Genomic DNA, 20,830 nt, shown 5'->3' with positions numbered 1-20,830 from the left:
ATTGCACAGTGTCGCAAGCCCGACTTAGAAGAAATGGAGGAATGTAGGGCAGAGTCCCTTGATTACAGCTTCTCTCCGGCATCCTTTATGTTGACATTTCACCACAAAGCGCTGTCTTTCTCCTTCCAATTACTCCATCCCTTCCTGTTTCTGGACAGGGGGTGACCTTTCAATCTCCTCTAAATATCTTATTATATAGCATCTATAGTTTTTTTAGGCCCGAAAAATCCTGCTATACAATTACAAGACATTCACGCTTTGTTTGCTCTCTAATGAAGCGATCAGTAGTCGGACCGTCAGCCAGCACCTTGGGGCCTGCCACCATGTCACATTGAGGGGAGTGCTTGCCAGGACTGCAGGGCAGTGCCTGTTAAAATCTGCTTGTGAGCCACATGTAAAAAGATAGATGTGAACTGGTAAAGAACAGAACTAACAGTTCAATACTGTACAAGATAAAAGGATAGTTCACCCAAAAGTGAAAATTCTTTCATCATTTACTCATTCTCATATTGTTATAGATATATAGATATTTTGATAAATGATGGTAAGCACACAGCTTATTGTAACCAGTGTGCTCACCATCATTTACCAAAATATATTCATTATCATTTATCACAATACTTCCATAATATTTGTTTTCCTACTATGGAAGTCAATGGTCACTATCTGCTGTGTGTTTACCGTCATTTATCAAAATATCTTCTTTGTGTTCATAAAAAAAATAAATTCATACAGATTTAGAACAACATGAGGATGAGACAAAGATGACTGTAGAATAATGTTGAAAGATGGATGGACAGACAGTCAGACAAACGGATTGATGGACAGAAAAAAAGACAGACAGATGAATAGCTAGATAGACCGATATATTGATGAACAGAAGGACAGATAGATATAGTAGATAGACAGACAGATGGACAGAGAGACAATCAGACAGACAAACAAATGGATAGACAGACAGACAGACAGACAGGCAGGCAGACAGACAGACAGATAAACAGGCAGATAAATGAACAAAGACACAATGAGACAGACAAACAGATGGACAGACAGGCAGGCAGGCATGTAGACATACAGACAGACAAACAGATGGATAGACAGTCAGACAGACAAATGGACAGAGAGTATCAGACAGACAAACAGATGGATAGACAGACAGACAGACAGATTGACAGATGTACAGAGAGACAATCAGACAGACAAACAGAAGGATAGACAGTCAGTCAGACAGACAGACAGAGAGAGACAATCAGACAGACAAACAAATGGACAGACAGTCAAACAGACAGACAGGTTGACAGATGGACAAAGATACAATCAGACAGTTAAACAGATGGATAGACAGTCAGACAGACGGACAGAGATACAATCAGACAGACAGACAGACAGACAGACAGATGGACAGAGAGAGAATCAGACAGACAAACAGATGGATAGACAGTCAGACAGACGGATAGATAGACAGAGAGAGAATCAGACAGATAAACAAATGGATAGACAGACAGGCAGACATAAAGACAGACAGATGGACAGACAAACAGATGGATAGACAGACAGACAGACAGACAGACAGACAGATAGACAGAGAGACAATCAGATGGATAGATAGACAGACAGGCAGGCACACATACAGACAGATGGACAGACAGACAGACAAACAGATTGATAGACAGACAGACAGGCAGGCAGGCAGGCAGTCAAGCAGGCAGACAGACAGACGGACAGAGAGACAATCAGACAGACAAACAGATGTATAGACAGACAGATAACCATGGAAGTACACATGGCCAGGTGGTAGATATTAAAGTGCACACAGTTCTGAAAGAATGGCCAAAAGGCTTGCACATTATTTATAATTCCCACTAGCATGAGAATTGTACATTGTCTATGTAACGGTAAAGTCAATCTTTCATTGTCATAAATAATTTAACTTTAGCATGACATATGCATTGACTCCAGAAAGATATATTTGACAAGTTGTGTAAACTCATGGAACAAACAGCACCAACAGGAATAACATTTGTAATAAAAAGGCCCCAACTCAAAAAAGTCTTTTGCGGTTTAAATAATAAACAGGATTTAACAAAATAATTCATGTGAGTGCATTAACAGTATCATTTTCAACTTTTAGCTTTTAAACCTTCAGTATTGATGGCTCGGTGTAGTTTTATTATGTGTGTTACCGTAACCACAAGTTTTGCATTATGCTGAGGGACGAGATGAAATGATTTTCTGTTCCACAGATTGTGTGGACATACCTTAACTTGTATTGAATTAAGAAACATTTCCTGAAAGAAAGTACAAGATACATAATTAAGATAACAGGTCTTAATCTTAATTAGTCGTCAACTGATATTGGTTTTTCAATGGCCGTTGCTAATATCAAGAGAGCATGCTGCTGATGCACAATATATACATATATTATATTTTGTACAATATTACCTATTTTCACTATTTTGCCAAAGATGATTAAAAAAACTTACGCAAATAACATATTTCAGCCAACACCATCCCAAAAAAGTCTGTTACTAGTCTTACTTTAAAGAATGTGCCCAAAAGGTGGTCAATTTCACTAATATACACCCTGCCTTTCTTCACACAAATTCTTGTATTTGTCAAGGATGAATTGTACTATGTGGCTAAAAACTGACTGCTATTATTCATTTTCCACCTCTTAGAAAAAGTCACTCAGTCCCCAGTCACACTGCTTTCTTTCCAGATGTCAATGCAGAATTGACAGTTCACAGATCAGCCCGTCCCTTAAACTTATCAGCCTTCAGCATCTGCTCGAACCTTCCAGCTCCTTCCAGTGTAAGGTGCTTATTTCTCATGGGGCACAATTCAGAATATCATTCATCATTTATGAAACCATAATCAATAATCAATAAGAAGAACTGCTTATGTCGATCAACTGCTGACGTGATTATAGGATTTAAATTCGCAGGACAGGTCTTGCCCTCGATGACCTTCAGTAAACGTGTCAATTTCATATACAGATGCCTGCTAAAGCGTGTCCCACTGGTAGAAACACACAGAGAATGCCCGTGTGATCCACCGATGGGGGAGGAAGAAATCTCTTCAGTTGACCCTGGTGACCTATCGGGTTTCGGGAAATGTCACCATGAAGGGCTCATTTGTAAGGTGACCACAAGTCCGGTGTTAATGCTTCTGCTTCAATTTAACACGGTTTTCTGTTACCTGCGGACCGTGAAACGAAATACAGTACTCGGACACTTTAAATACCAATAAATCAATAAAGTGCACCAGGACAATATATCAAAGGTAAACCAGTATGATTTATCATTGTTGGCATCATATCAAATGAAATGAAATGTAATATTTAATAACTTGTATGTTTTATATAGCACTGACACTATGTTCACAATGTTTAGATACAAGTCTACATCATGACATATTCGGGGATTATATATAGTTGCAGATATATTTGGTGTCCATTTTTTTAAATGGATATATTTTTTAAATGTTCACACAAAAATAAATATATATATATATTTTAGAAATTTAAAGCTAGCTTACATTTACAATGTCCCATAGTTGTATATTTGATAAGTGTCTGTAAATATTTTTCTTACAAGTTGTAAAATGTTTTTATTATGTTGTAAAACCGACAAACATTTACCGACATGAAACCAAAAAGATGTCATAGTATTTGAAGCCATATAAAGTGTCTCTGAAAAGAAAATGAGAGAGAAGTCATTATTCATACATTTTAAATCTGAAACCTTTCAAAGTGGAAACACATAATTGCGTAGAGTACCTCCAACAAAAAAATAGTGCTTATACAAGAGTTTTGCCCAACAAAAACAATTACTCCTGTGAGGTAATGCAGTGCATTTTAAGTGCCGGGCACAGGAGAAACCTCTATGTAACATCTATGGCTGGCTGAGCAGATGCTTGCAAAGTAAGGTGACCAGAGTCCAAGGCTATAAGGCAAAACGGCCGACATGAAAGTGCAGCATCTATTTAATTTAATGCTTCTGGCTAGAGGGTCCGATGTGACGCAAAGAGAAACGAAGAGAACGCTGAAGAAAGTAGGAAACAGCACTCCCATAGGAATCTCCACTGTGTCCTTGGACGGGACTCGGAATAGGTAACACATTACAAGAGATTTAATTAGACCTCTGGTGATGGATGTGGCCGGTCACAGGAAATCAAAGTATGAAACACAGATCCTGGCATGTCCATATGGCCTTGTACAAGAAGAGACATGTGCAACATAATCGTAATACGCTGAATGGATCTGTTCGACATTCAGCGCGCCTGTTAAGGATTGCGTGGCTGTCGACAGTCCTCACGTTTCCGAAGAGCTAGGCTTCGAGTAAGAGAAAGTCATGCGAGATGTCAGCCAGGCAGAAGGCATAATTTGTGATAATGATATTCCTAAATAATCGACGCTAATTACCGAGGTCAACCAAAATTATTCTCCCCATATGTCTGCTGTCGGGAAAAATTACAGTGCGGGAAAAAAATATGCACGTAAGTGAGAACGTGTGTGTTAGAGGACATGGTGAAAACGTGAGTGAGTCCTGTGTCGCACTGTTTGAGGAAGAGGATGAGTCATGCATTAGTGAAGACGCCGCGGCTTTACACCGGATTTGGCGTTGATCGTGTGAAAATGACTTTTGAATTGTTTTACTCTTCGCACCTGCAGCCCGCTTCACAGTTTAAACGTGATCCTGCTGTCGGTATGAAAGAAACAGTTGAATATAAATTGTCTGTCAGTGTGGCAGAAAGACTTGTAGTAGCTGTCCAATCCAGTGTAGTGAAATGAAGGACAGGAACGCTATTCGGAGTGTTAAAGAATAATTGTGTGTTTATTGATTTATGGCTATGTAGGAAATTGAGTATTAGCAGGGTGGACTAAATCACTCTCTAATCCACACTAACTGCTTCCAAATTGACTTTTTCCCTAAATACTAACCAATCTATTGGATTCATTTGGTGATGTTTGTAGGTTTTAAAAATAATAAGATAAGGGCACCTTTATTATTTTCTTTTGCTAGCATTTTAATTCTTCTGTTTAGCTTTTCCATGTCACTGACTCCCAACCATTTTGCCCCCCCCCAGCCCCATCAATTTAGAATTTTTTTTCCCTATTAATCTGTACATACAAACCATTCACACATTTATATACATCTTCCAACTATCATGTGAACATTTAAAGGTGCACTGTGTAACTTTAAGAAGGATCTCTTTTGACAAAATGGTCGTACACGCTGCATATCAATTCGGTTGTCACTTCACCTTTTAAAGCTTAATCCTGTTTTTTACACACATACACTTCAGTAATTTACGGGACTCACAACCGCATTCTACAACCGAATTAACTCCCGCAAAATGCAGGTAGTAAACAACCGCATAAAGAAACTCTGCATAGTGTGTACATAACCAAACTGAACAACTAGTTGTTGATGAAGTGTTTAAACGTGTGTCATGGACAGGTCTCTCTTCTGAAAAAATAAATGCTTAGAAGGGGGAAAAGTCTTCTGTATGTGCAATGCAGAAAATGACAGAGGCACGAGCGTTTGCTCACTAAGGTTGCCAGATCTTGCAGGAAAAAAACAGCGAACAAGAAAAATCCAATAATTAATCAAAATGCTTTACACCACACTTAACAACACCAAAAACTTGATCGCTTCATGAGCCAAAAACCACTCAATTCAATTTTATTTATATAGCGCTTTTCACAATTGTTAATTGTTTCAAAGCAGCTTTACATCAATAGATGTAGGAAAAAGCATAGAAAAGCGGGCACAGTAATAATGTAACATATACAGTAAAGTATTAAGTTAAGCCAATGGTGGCGGACTCTCCAGGGGAGGAAAAAAAACCCTAGGAGAAAAGCCCTCCTGGCTAGTCCAGGGGGACAACTCCTAGGAGGAGAAAAACCCCTGAGAGAGATACATACATATTTATATATATAAATACTATCGGGGTATGTGAACAGGTAAGCAGATTAAATCGCCAAAATGATATGCAAATACAAAAAATACGAGGACCTGGCAACACACAAGACGCTGTGGACCAGCCTCGCAATACACATGCAAAAACGGAGGTTTACTGCAAAACATAACGCTGTTCAATTATTTTGGTGAAAGCTGTGAGTGATAAGCATGCAAGATGGCAGAACGTTGCTATGGTTATCTGTGTGTCAATCATCACATTTTTGGGAGTGAGTCTTATTCCGTACAGACATGAAGCGAACATTTAGGGGATTCACTCCCGCATTTAAATGCGGTTGTTATTTCCGAAAGTTTGCAGTGTGTACGAGGCCAATATAATATACATAACTAAATTATCAGTGGTGTATAAAAACCTTACACGATGAACTGTATTGTTTTTATTATCTTAGAATGAGCCGTTTTTATCTACATACAGTCGCTGCCATGTTTCTACAATAGCCCTAAACGGACAAACTTTTCTGCAAAGCGCGTTTCATCCCTATGTTGTCTCAGACGACAACATGATTGTCCTGTGTCAGCTACCGTAGTTTCTAATTATGATTGTTTGCAATGCCGCCAAAAACCCATACTGTACCTTTAACAATCTTTTTGCTTCTGTAACCAATGAAAGTGCATTACTCTATTTTTAAACATTAAATGCAAACGCAATTCAGAATTATTAGCAGAATTTGAGAACTTAATGCAGAATTTGCCCTGCTTATATGTGAACCTACCCATAAACTCAGCTAAAGTATTTTTTTATGATTTACTGTACTGTTGTAGAAAAATAAAAACCATTCTACATAATGTGAAGATCATTCTGTGAAAATAAAACCTTGATATATTTGATATTGACTGAGTGAGGTCATGTCAAAGACTGAAATCAATCTGAATTTAAATTAAATTAATGACTAAAAACAAACTTTGATGCTCCTAATCTCATAATTAAATTATGAGACTTTAAGCCTGGATTTTACAAACAGGGTCACATATAATCTACTAGATATCATTAAGCATTATCTTTATTAATGTTAAACTTTGTTCAAACAATGAAAACTAATTAAAAATTCATTTAAAAACAATATTACAAGAAAACTGCATCAAATAGCAATAAAACACATCACACATTTTCTCTTTCTTTAAAACTCCCCTTAAAGCCACGTGATTTCAGTTATTTTATATTTGTAATATAAGATAATATAGTCTAATAATCATAGTCTTTCCAATTGTCATTTGAAACCTGCCTAAGTACCTTCCCTGCTGCTATCACTGCTTTATCTAAATATACAGAGCTCTTTGAAATGACATTATATACATTATAACTCTGCACAATAATTTTCCTGTCTTCATTATCGCTTTAATAACTGGCTAAGATGTTTTACAGTGTTGCAGCTGTGACATAATTGTAAAAAGCACTAATTGAATTAGTAGTATATGGAAGATGTTTCGTACCCACAAATCTGCTGCATCGACAAACCTCAAGCCATTATAGTTCATGCTCAATAAACTTGGCAATTGTTTACATCCGCGGCTTGTGTAATGGTCACTTCTGATGTTTGTGTTGAGAAACAAGCCAAATTAATAATTGATGGCTTATGCAAAATGCACCTTTATCATTGCATGACAAGTTTAGGAGTAATATGAGGCATACAGCAAGACAAATGTATTTATGACCCAGTTTGTCTGCAAATATCTACTTTCATACCACTGAGAAAACATACATTTATTCATAATCATGAAGTCATATATTTCTTATGCGCATGAATCTGTATTTTAAGTTATTTTGCAAACAGATGAGCCGGTCTACATCTCTTGGCGAGACTTAACTTGTCAGTAGAGACACTCATTATGATTTTGTTTCGAATAATCCAGTGTTGGTAACTTAATATAAGAAATATTTCATATACTGTATATGTCCCCACGTGGAGATCTGAAGAAAATACTGTTATGGATCCTAGAGAAGCCATGCTGGTAAATGCAGAAAAAAAGTAAATTTTCACTTGCAATAGGTGTTAATTTTGGACCCTATTTTGGTTCCCAATATACATATCAGCACCACCCCACTGATATGTGGTGCTAAAGCTGATACAGGCTTCATTTGCGGTGAAGTCAACATATATAAGAAGAATAACAGTCTGATATAATAGAACAGATTAATGTCAAGCAGCGCAAATGCTTAATGATTCTAATCAGACAGAGGTCCATTACATGCTGTGTATGTTGATTGGGTAAAATTAAAAATAATTTGATATCAGCACAATAAAATCTAAAAATTAATTTAGCTAAATTAAACGGCTTAGTTAAATCTCTCCAGCTGTGCAATAAACCCTTTGTTTCCAAATATATATAAAAACATGCGCACCTGCTATTTTGTTTCTACTGGAATGTTTATGCAAGCAAACCCTACAGTATTTATCTTCATTTAGCTCATTAAGCCGGTCTCCAGAGTGGTATTGTCAAAATATGGGCATATTATGGGCAAACAAAATCTGCATTGTGAGCAAGGCCACTGTGTGACTGTAGGGATGGATATTTAATTGTGTGTGGAGTATCACAGATACAGTAATAAAAACTCACAGTTCCACCTCCAAGCTTTTTATAATTACATCATTTTAAAAAAGCAGCACAAATTTCTTTCTGCTGCCAGTTTGGGGGTCACCTAAACCATTACTTGGTCTTTATGAATATTATCTAGTGTTCCTCGCTAATTAGGATGTCGGCGTGTTTAAAAGACTGCATTGCGGTGCATTGAATGTGCACCTCTGATCTAATCATAAGAGAAGCCTCGAATGGCTTTTAAGGTGATTAAACAAACCTTCTGTATAAATCCCTTTAATCCCGACAAAAGAGCATAGCGCTACTCACGGTCACTGCAGAGCGGACCTCCGTATGTCGTCATGGTGCAGTCGCAGTTAAACCCCTCCCACTGCTGCAGACACACTCCCTGATTGGAGCACGAGTCCTCCGTGCAGGTAGTGCCAGGGCCGGCTGAAACAAACAGGAAATGCAAAGGTGCATCACTACATTTATCTATTTAACACTCTGAGGTCGACTGCGGCGCTTTATTATTAAACTCTTTATTTTTCTCTGCAAAGCTCTTATGAAAGTCTTTTGTTTCCTCAGCTGTCAATCACAGATTATTCAGGAGCTTTCCTGCCTCCTTGCATATTGCCTTCCTAACCAAAAAGTGTCGTAAAAATTTTAAATCAATATATTGTTTTATGTAAATGAGTAGGCTGAAAGATTTTCACATAATTTTAAAGAAAAAAAACTACTAGATCCTGTTTTGAAAAGTCTTGGGAAAACATGTTTAGTATGGGTTTTGTGGACTTATATCAGTGACTTAAAATTTTTGCTTTTTTATAAACCACACATAAACATTTTTCTCTAAAAAATACAAACATGTACATACATGTTGCTCATATAATATTGTAGCCCAGATTGTGCTGAACACAGTGTTACGAGACTTCTGCCATTATTATGTTTTTAAGCAGCTGAAAAAAGCACAAACGTCAGTGCAGGTCAAAACTTCTCCAGGGCCCTAAAAACCCCTTAGACCCCAAATGGTTAATAGTTGCTTTTATCCAAAGTGACTTACACATTTTAATCAGGACAGTATGTGTTAACGCAATGTTTGCGTTACAAACATGGCTACAGGGACAATACACATAAGTAAGCTATAACATGCAACTTATTGTATTATATATTTATTAATTTTTATATTTTTTGGCCAGTTTTTGCTTTTATTTAACAGTGAGTTTAGGAGAGGACAGGAAAGAACAGGGAGAAGGGAGAGGTATTGGATCAGCAAATGACCACGAATCTGAAATCGAACTCGGGTGGCCGAAAGTGCGAAAGCACCCCATGTCAGAGCGCTGCCCACTACACCATCGGCTCCGACATATTTATTTATTTTTCCAATTGTATTGACCAAAATGGATCAGTTTAAAAAAAGTGGTATATTTACTATGAACATACATTACATATTATATGTTTAGACGCGAAAGGTGAATTTAAAATAATATTTGTAAATCATTTTATTTCAGATGGACAAGAAAAACTGTGTAGTGTGTCAAAAATAGAAACTGTAAATACATCTCAATGCTGTAGAAAGTGACATTAATTGTAATGAGAGTGATTTTCATTGTGTAACCGATGCATTTTGTGTAAAGCACAATAAACTGTAAACTGACCTTCACAGCCTCTCTCCACCTGACCCACCCGGTGCAGAGCATCAGCAATGAGGTCGGGCAACCTGCCGTTCAGATCCACTGAAGCCAGGCAGCCCTGGTAGCCGTCCCGGGACGCTATGAGCTTGGGCAGACTGTTGTACATGCTCTTCCCCACGCCTCCAACGTACAGCTCTCCTACACAACACACAGAAACAAACTCTTCACGTTTGAATGACGTCCCTCGTGTTAACTTGAGCTTTATAAGGTGGGCTCATCCTGTGCGACTCTGTGATGAGCTGAATATGTGATCTTCTCTTTTTAAACCAATTCCCTGCTGATGAAGGCTAATACCGAGGAACCTTTGATGTTCAGAACAAAAAGAAAAACAGGGTTGTCATGAAACAGAATATAATTACGTAACATCAAAGTTGCCCTTGAGCCATAAAGGAAACATGTGGAAACGCATGTGCGAGGATGAAAATAAAACACGGTGCCATACAAACATGTAAGTCGGTAAATAGCTGTTTGGGTGTATGGAAGCTGAGTGCTCAGACGGGGATTTGGGAATTGAAATGACTGGGCTCTTCAACACAGTACAAAATGTCCCTGCGTCTGCTTCTCAAAGCTGACTGATGCAATGTGTTCATTGTAGACTATACTGAAATGGGAAAGTACTGGGGGAATTCACCTACATTTCCAATGTTGTGAATGCTTTAATGTAAATTCTCTGCAGAGTTTGACGTGAACGCAGCGTCTATGCAGTATCGAATGCAAAATGTAACATCTAGATTTGTATTTAAAATGTATAAGGTATTACAGTAGGATATAGCTGCAACCAGTAACTTTCCTGTTAAAAACAAACTAAAGTCATTTATTCAATAAGTACATCATTAGTATTCAAAACTGTCTCCCTATCTTACCACGATTCACAACGCTAAGATTATAAAAATGATTATAAGCTGGGTTGTTGGGTCGGATTTTGTGGAAATTTCAGTTGGTAATTGTAATGTTGTTTCAAACAAATATATCCAAAATCCGACTTTGTCCGACCTGCAGGGGCGGATTTAGTGATTTGGGGGCCCAAGGCCCATACTGTACTTTTAAGATTCCCAAAACTTATGTTTCACAAATTGTTTTAATACTATGATTAAATATTTTACTAACCTTACTGCAGTACCCCATTGTATTGAAAAGATGGGTATAACATCTGTGTACCTTTTACTTTCTTTGTACAGAATTGCTTTATATATTTCCATCTAATGCCACATCCACAATATATTTTAAATGAAAAATACTTTGTATTCAAATAAACATAATATAAATCATAATACTATTTTTTAAAGAATGGATGTAGAAAACGCTATCACTGGATATAACAAGGGATTTAAACACTTAAACTTTATACAGTGGATGGTAAAGCATCATGATCCTGCATTACATTATGTAAACTGTTTTTTAATTAATGAACTACACAGATGTCAACTATTCGTTAATAATGTACATTTCTTGAACTTTGACATTCGCTTTGCTCTGTGAAGTTGCACAGATAAAACTTTTAATGGGAATATACTGAAAGTCACTGTATATAAGATGATTAAATAGAAACCCAATTAAACAAAATTTAAATAGTCTTCTGGGAATCTTGATGACTTCCAGGGTCAAAAACTGACAGCTCACAAAGTACACCCCTGCATTTTGGGGCCCCAAGCTGGCAATTGCGACCTTTGCCTAATGGGTAAGTCCACCCCTATCGACTTAAGCTGGTGCCGATGGCATGTGAAGGCCGGGATATACCTTTTGTCCACGCAGCTTCCAAGTATACTCCTCGCGGCTACACGCGGATGGCCGTACTAGGGATGTCTGCGTATGCGCGCTGTCCGCATGACATCATTTTCGTCATCAGGAGGGTCCGCGGTCGTCCGCATGCAGCCCAAAATTTTTGACCGCGCAGACGACCGCGGATCCTCCTGATGACGAAAATGACGTCATGTGGACGGCGCGCATACGCGTCCCTAGTATACTTTCGGCTTAACTGTGACGTATGGCATTAAAGTACTGCGAATGCGATTCGAGGACAGGCTGGATCAGTCGGCACATCTTCTCCTGAGCAGCTGATCACGACATAGCTCTTAGTTATTGGTCGCCTCACTGATGACAATGATCATGTGCGTTTCATGTTTAATCCAACCTTCAATTCCACTAATAAACATTATAAATTCATGTTTTTATAACAGGTAAAACTCCCTAAACCTTAATATTTTATATCGTGCCATGTAAAAAAATGAAAAAAAGCAAAAGACGAAGCTCTGTTAGTATTTTAATAATCTAGGCTTATGTTTATTTTTGGGCATACAGTACAAACAGCAACTAATATATATATATATATATATATATATATATATATATATATATATATATATATATATATATATATATATATATATATATAAAGGGTTTCTAGTTGCTACTTTTATTAAATTATTATTATTACTATTTTTTTTGACAAAATCATCTAATTAACTTTTTTGCGATTAAAAAAGGGAAAAACGGCACACACGTCACTACAGCAAACAGCAGGTGTCCGACTTGACGGCTCCGCCTTTAACTCAAACCTTGTCAATCGGTCTGCAAGTTTAACTTGAAAACACCTGTTGTCTTAAAAGACATTTCAGGACAATTAGGCCTTTCACGATAGCTAGTTTTCATAAGTCGGTTAATTAGGGTGACCATACATGCCATTCTTTCCAGACGCGTCCTGTCCAGGATTTCGGGTGCCTCTTCCGGAAGTCGTATTTGTCGATTTGTATTGACTTCCGGAAGACGCACCGAAATCCTGGACAGGACTCGTCGGGGAAGAATGGCATGTATGGTCACCCTAGGTTAATTGCCCCAAAAATAATGGTGATAGTCGATAGTATTGTCTTTTAAGACCATTTTATGTCACTGATTATATATGACAATAAAATAGCATAATAATGCAAGTACATCCTTTCTAAGGACACAACTTTAAGAATACTAAGATGAAAAATATGAAATATTAATAAAAAATTGGAATGCAAGAAAAAATTATATTCTATAAATGTAAAACATTAACTCATTCCTTATTAACTCAATGAGTTATCTCGTCAATTAAAAGAAAAATTTGCATGAAAAAAACGTGTTCCTGATGAGTTCTTATGGTTACCGCAATTATCCACTAGATGGCGCACTTACCCAATTTATGAAGCAAACAATTATTTATTAATTTTACACTCCGTGTATGTTTTGATAATCGTTCTGAATCTGATCTCTCACAAAATTCCCTAAACAAAAATGCAAATATTTCCGCTTTTTGCAAAAAAATACCCATATTTAAAGTCGCAATAAAAAGTTGAAATAAAAACTATATATATATAAATTTTTATATTGTGGTATTATTAAAAAATGACTTATCTGTGAGCTTCATTATTTAAAAAAAAAATTGTGTGTGCTCATAAACTTTAATCAAACATGCAAATCTTCTCCCCTCCTCAAAACGATCTCTCTTCACTTCTGGTCATATGGTATGGCAGGTGGGCGGGGTCCGGGAGAAGATTGCACCGATTAGCAATTAGCAACACGACCCAACTTTAAACGATCCAATCAGATCTCAATGGACAAATTTAAATCCAACCCTGCCTTATTTCATTTCAGAAGCCATTTCATTCGGTTATACGTCACCACGGGGAAAATAAGGCAATCGCTACTTCCGTTTCATAGCGACTTTAAGAGATTATAAACAGAAAAAAATAAAGATAGGATGAAACTTTTTTACCCCGTTTTGTTTGTGTGTTAATTGTTTGTTTGAAAGCAGAGGGTCTGTTCTTTCATTTGATATATTTGTATGTTTATATTTTTTTAGAAGAAAATTTTCCTGGAAGACATTTTTTAAAACTTGGGAAAATCACAAAAAAATGGCAGGCAACTTCTCAAAAAAAAGGCTGTTGGGGAATGACTTTATAAATATTATAAAATATGCATTTCAATTTTAAACGGCTAATAGTCAGCTAAGTCATATAAAAAAAAATACAGAGATCATGTTCGCTTATCGCGAGACAAAATGCTGTGAAATGTACAATCATGCAAAAAAGCATAATGTTAAAAAAATATAATAGCTGTTGTCCAAGTTTAATGTTGTCACATTCTGGAAGATAATAAAGCACCCTATACTGTATGTTTGAAAAATATATAACATCCAGTATTAATTTAAAGGTACTACATCCATGTCCATGGTTTCAACACAAATACAGTCATGCTACAGAACACAGTTTCAGGCTCTAAGATACGCGCTTGCTCCTTCATTCTCTTCTTTTATTAATTCTTGCATTCTGCAAATATATATTACGGAAGACGTTTCAAAGATGTTTGGGGACCTTCAGACAAACATTCACCAAGCAGACTGTATTTAGAGGGCATTGTTTGCCAGTGAAATGCAATTTCCAACCGAGCTCTGCCTGCAAGACAGGCAATTACACTTTAAAACTGACAAGCAAGAATACATATGGCAATTTTCGTCCCACGGATAAAGAGTGCGCTCTCACCCTGATTGTTTGCTGAAATCTGCTCTTTTTCCACTTCACTTTGAATAAGACCAATTAGACCTCCATTAAAACTCTTCCATTTGTACAAACCTCTGCACTTTTAATTTTTTCAGTACCGATATGTTGCAATCTCTCAATATAACTTTCCCTTTTCATTAATGGGCCCTTAACCTGGTTCACTTCAACTAATTGCCCTCAGAGCCATGCACTTCACAGGCTATAACTCCACCCCTCAGAATGACATAATCATGACTATTATACAATTTAATACCATAGCCTCAGGATGTTATCAGCTGAGGTGAAGATGTCCATCCAGTAACTAACAAGATGACAGCAAATCTACATCTGAAACACTGCACATTTTTTACATACTGTACAATAATGTAAAGAACATTCTATAATATAATCTTGATATCTTTATATTGACTGAGTAAGGTCATGTCAAAGACTGAAATCAATGTGAAATCAGACATTGATCTCATAATTAGATTATGAGACTTTAACCTAGACAGAGGCAGGAACTGAACCTATATGATCACTAAGCCTTAATAACCCTGAAGCACCATTAAGTCATGTCTCCACCCAAAACCTTCCCTAAATTAACAGATGCTGTATAACGGCCGCTCATCTTCACACTTATGCTCAGATGAGGACGCTCGGTCTGCTTTACACAGAATAGCCCGTGCATGGTTATTAGCTCTGTATGTCTCACTGTTATGCAAAGACTATTTAAGAGACTTCAATCACAATATTCAATTATACACCCGATAGTTTTTTTCATTAGTCATTCAATGGATGGCTGGGCAGCGGGAGAGCGGAGCTGCTTTTGTGGACGAGACGGAGCAAAATCAATTGCTTTCATATGAAGGAACTGCAGAGAGATTGTAAAAATGACATCTCCAGTCATGCGTCTCTGTTGAGTAATGATGAAGCAATATCCCAGCTGGATAAAAATGGAAAGCAAAGAGAAACACCTTTAGCTGTGGTCTATAACCATTGAGGATTAGACCTCATAGGACTGCTTACAATATAACACACTGTGCTTCTGTGGCCTAAAGGTTTCCACTTGTTATTTGTGTGTGTATGTGTGTGTGTGCCTGGTAATCCCTAAGGTGTGGGGACCAAATGTCCCAATTTTTTGACCTTGTCCTCATGAGAAAACAAGCTTATAAATCAAACAGAATTATGTTTTTTGAAAATCTGAAAAGTTTTCTGTTTCTCAATATGCCCCAACTTTCGGTTTTAGTGGAAATTAGGTCAACACATCAAACAAAGCTATATATTTAATTCAGGTTGCTTTTTGTTTGCAAGGGCTAACTGGGTGATTGCTACAGTACCTGCCCAAGTGATAGTTTCTAAATATTGCTTGGGAAGCTAGGGCCCAACAGTTATGGCATTCAAGTAAAGTCTGTGCAGTGTTCCCACACCTTAGTTAACTTCAAATTCAAGGACCTTTCAAGGACTTTCCAGGTCTAATATCCTCAAATTCAAGGACTAAATATGGGGACACATTTCAAGTGAGAGCAAGGTTACATCGTGTTACCTTTTCAGATACATTGTTACAGTTCCCTTTCAAGGTAACTCGCGCTGCGTCAATGCAGTGACACTTTGGGGACGCCTCCAGGGGTAAGTGCATCTGAATGTGTATATTAAATTCAACCAATGGTGAGGCTTAAAGGAATAGTAAATTTTCTTAAAAGAAAAATGCAGAAAATTTACTCACCACCATGTTATCCAAAACGCTGATGTCTCTCCCTGTTCAGTCCAGAAGAAATTATGTTTTTTGAGGAAAACATTGCAGGATTTTTCTCATTTTAATGGACTTTAATGGACACATACACTTTACACTTAACTCAACACATAACAGTTTTTTTCAACGGAGTTTCAAAGGACTCCAAACGATCCCAAACGAGGCATAAGGGTCTTATCTAGCGAAACGATTGTCATTTTTGACAATAAAAATAACAAATATGCACTTTTAAACCACAATTTCTCGTCTAGGTCCGGTCCTGAAAGCGTCAGTGTGACCCCACGCAATACGTCATGACATCAAGAGGTAAAAGAGGACAAACGCGAAACTCCGCCCCAGTGTTTACAAGTGTGTTGAAAGAGGACCGTTCCGACATTGTTGTATGTGGAATGATACTAATTAATGTCTTTGTGTCAGTTTATTGTTTACAATGGTCCGTAAATGTGCGTTTAATATATGTAACACGTGACCTCCCTACGTCACTACCCATTTACGTTAGGTCGCGCTGGACCGGACCTAGACGACAAGTTGCGGTTTAAAACTGCATTTTTTTTCTTTTAAAAAATGACAATCGTTTCGCTAGGCAAGACCCCCATGCCTAACCCGGGATCGCCTACAGTCCTCCGAAACTCCGTTGTAAAAAAACCGTTAAGTGTTAAGTGTTGGTGTCCATTAAAGTCCACCAAAATGAGAAAAATCCTGCAATGTATTCCTCAAAAAACATAATTTCTTCTGGACTGAACAAAGAAAGACATCAACATTTTGGATGACATGGTGGTGAGTAAATTACCTGGATTTTTCTTTTAAGAAAATGGACTATTCCTTTAACAACAAAGGCAGGGTGACGCGGGAGCCAAGAAGTATATCGCTATCTGAAATATTGCCATAGACGGCGTAACAGGGACGCAGGAAGTATGGCAAGGGAGACGCAGCGTCTCGTTCCCTTCTCAGGGAACAACAGTTACATACGTAACCCGAGACGTTTTCATGTGTCAAACACAACTATGCAAAAAAGCATTTTGGTATGAATCAACATTCGCATACAGAAGATATTAGCATTTAAAGCGAACATTTTAGCACGTGTGCTTAAAAGGCTAGAAAGTTTATGATATTATCCTTCACTACACCTGGAATAATATGGATTTTTTTTTCAGAAAACTTCTTGCATAAAATAGATTCAAGCACTTTCAATGACCTGTATCTATGTATGTATATTTTCAAAAACTTCCCAGGCCCTTGAATTTTTTACCTTAGATTCACAAACTTTCAAGGACCCATGGGAACCCTGTCTGGCATTCTCTCATCAATTTTAACCAAATTTATTCAGCTTCCAGTGAAAATCCTAAATCTAACTGCTAAAGTATAGTTGCTTAAGCAAGGAATATTACCCTGCATGGTTTGAGGTATCAATCATATATGTATTTATTTAAATCCCAAAACCATAAATATGAAAAGTCCTGTAATAGGGCTTCTTTCTTTAGCAGGCAGCACCAGTACTGTATGATGTAAATGTGTGTGTACTGTATCACCGTGTAGACAACACTTAACGAAAAAATTCATTATTGAACTCGTCGACATTCACATTTTATACGAACACCTGCTTTCTCCTCACACCCGGGGAAACAGCACTTCGATTCCAAGTCAATAAAGCATATTTTTAGAAAACATTCCGGAGGCAGTTCCTCGAGGAGGAAAACACCTCAATTATCGGACAAGCGAGGGCTCTCCGCATATGCTGTTCCAACACACATAACAGGTCAAGCATCACTTTTCCACTGGATCCATCACAACACCATCACATCTCAGCACCTTCCAGCTTGAGGATGTTCATTTTACACTTCACAGACGAGCACTGGACCCTGGGGATCGCTACGCCGCTCTCCATTCTCTCTGGTATAATTGCTTGAACAATTACAACTGACACGTACTGTGAAGATATTCGTTTGAAGTTTAAAGGACTTGTTCTGGGGACGCCGAATAAAAAAAGGGTCTTGGAGAACGACAGCAAGAGTTAGAACTTTATGACCTTATTTGATTTGGGCTTTATTGCACTTGTGCTTTAAGCAGCATGATGGCGTACAGTTAGATTTAGCAATTCAATGATGTAAGACCTTGAAGCTTAAAACCTTGTTCTTTCGCGCCGTATGATGATTTAGTGTTCAATGCCTTTAAAGAGCTTTACCACAGATAACCTTTAGAGTCATTCAGTGCAAATAAAAGGATGATTTTTTTTTAAAGGAAAACACCACAGTTTTTCAATATTTTACTATGTTCTTACCTCAACTTAGACGAATTAATACATACCCATCTTTTTTCAGTACGTGCACTTAATCTTGGTACAGCGCGTCATGAATGTGTTAGCATTTAGCCTAGCACCATTCATTCCTTAGTATCCAAACAAGGATGAATTTAGAAGCCATATTTAAGGACTGTTACATGGGTAGTTACACAAGTATGGTGGCACATAATAAAACGTGGAAATTTTTTAAGCAAAAGAGCACTTAGTTTGCAAGCACTTCGACCTCGGGCACAGTAATATTGACGGAAGTTTGAGAGAGAGGGGGAGTAGTCAGGAGTGAAGATGTTACGGCGCGCCGAGGTCGAAGTGCTGCAAACTAAGTGCTCTTCCACCATACAATAAAGTTCTTATTTAAAACACCACGTTTTATTTTGTGCCACCATACTTACTTGTGTAACTACTCATGTAACAGTCTTTAAAATGGGAAAACATGGAAGTGTTTGGTGGCTGCTAAATGTATCCCTGTTTGGATCCTAAGGAATGAATGGGGCTAGGCTAAATGCTAACACATTCAAAATGCGCTGTACAAAGATTAAATGCACAGATTGAAGAAGACAAGTATGTATTAATTAGTCTAAGTTGAGGTAGAACATAGTAAAATATTGAACACTGTGCGTCCCCATACATGGAAGTCGTCGCTATGATTCTACAGTAGCCCTAAACGGACAAACTCTTCCACAGAGCGCGTTTCGTCCCTATGTCATCTCAGACGACGACATGTTTGTCCTGTGGCAGCTAGCTTCTCATTGCGTTTCGAAATTAAAGTTCGTTGAAATTTACGATCTCACCACTAGATGCCGCTAAAACACACCACATTACACCTTTAAAAGTAGCCAAAATGAGTTACTTTTCTACACATTATTGAGTTCTTTTAATTGTAATAACGTGAATTGTGGCATGTCGGGATACAATAATTAAAAAGAATACACTGGAATTAACTAAACTGACCTTCAGATCAAAATGTTTTAAGATCAAAGGACATTTCTAAACTTCGATGTATGCATTCCTTAAAAATACCTCCTAATGTTAAAGGGACACTCCACTTTATTTTTTAAATATGCTCATTTTCCAGCTTTTCGCAACTTTTAATTTTCCATCAGTCTTAGTACACGATGTAACTACAGAAGAGTCAAGTTTTAAATAGGAAAAATATCAAAACTCTTTGGTTATTTCTTAGCGCGATGCTAACGGTCTAATACGATTCAATGGATTATGCTAAGCTATGCTAAAAGTGGTACCCGCCAGAGCCGGAGATCAGCTGAATGGATTCCAAAACAGTAAAAATCAAATGTTTAACTCAAGATGAACTGGAAAATGAGCCTATTTTTTTTTAAAAAGTGGAGTGACCCTTTAAATGTTTAGGTTTAATACAGTACATGTATTATTCTTCTGAATTAGCATATTTAAGCTTGTAAAAGACCTAATAGCGAGTGGTCTTTATTTGTTAAAGGCTCTCTAAGCGAATAATGTGCGACGTCACTTCCTGTTGATGTTTGAACTGTTTTCAAACAAACGGAGCGTAGCTAACGCGTCGCCCTCCCTCTCCCGTCCGTGCTTTCATGAACGCGCCCAACTCCCACCCCCAAATCCTTCCTGTCGTTTATTGGCTGGAACACTTTGTTATGTTTTGTTGTGCTAGGTTTGGCCACTATGTTGATATTGCCGTTTGTCGAGCCTGAGCTGTCTACAGAGATCGCGTTTTTTTACAGTTTGATCAGCGGACAGGCCACAAGCAGATAGTGAGGAGTTGTTTGCTGTATGTAAAAAAAAAATTTTTATGGTCTAAAACGCGTCAATTCGCTTAGAGCGCCTTTAAGTGCTCTTCTTCTAATTCTGTGGAAGGACTATTTATTTCCACAGTGCAAATAAATAACGAAACACCGAAAAACAGGAGCTATAATGATGTGTGCTAATAGCTCGAAATTGGCATCCTTCTGTTTCCAGACAAAAATAGAAATAAAACATCTGACTGACTCGTCTCCGCTTTCTTATCGACTAACGCATGAAATAAAGGCTGTCTGCCAAGATCTGCACTTTGACGCCAGTGATAGCTCATATAGTGAAAACTGAGACTGAAAGGCCTTAGA

General features: G+C 37.6%; 1 protein-coding gene across 15 annotated transcripts in view; it reads right to left on the bottom strand.

The window, feature by feature from the left end:
* The window catches only part of nrxn2a (neurexin 2a), a 468,354-nt gene that overhangs the window by 217,639 nt on the left and 229,885 nt on the right, over positions 1-20,830 (bottom strand). For all 15 annotated transcript variants that reach the window (XM_073871201.1, XM_073871202.1, XM_073871200.1 and 12 more), the window contains 2 exons: positions 10,157-10,330; positions 8,829-8,951 (listed from right to left, as the gene is read on the bottom strand). In XM_073871201.1, coding sequence (XP_073727302.1) covers positions 8,829-8,951; positions 10,157-10,330 — 297 coding nt within the window. The remainder of the gene's footprint in view (positions 1-8,828; positions 8,952-10,156; positions 10,331-20,830) is intronic.

Source organism: Misgurnus anguillicaudatus, chromosome 9 (assembly GCF_027580225.2).
Source record: "Misgurnus anguillicaudatus chromosome 9, ASM2758022v2, whole genome shotgun sequence".
NCBI classification, from domain to species: domain Eukaryota; kingdom Metazoa; phylum Chordata; class Actinopteri; order Cypriniformes; family Cobitidae; genus Misgurnus; species Misgurnus anguillicaudatus.
This window is presented reverse-complemented; position numbering and strand designations above follow the sequence as displayed.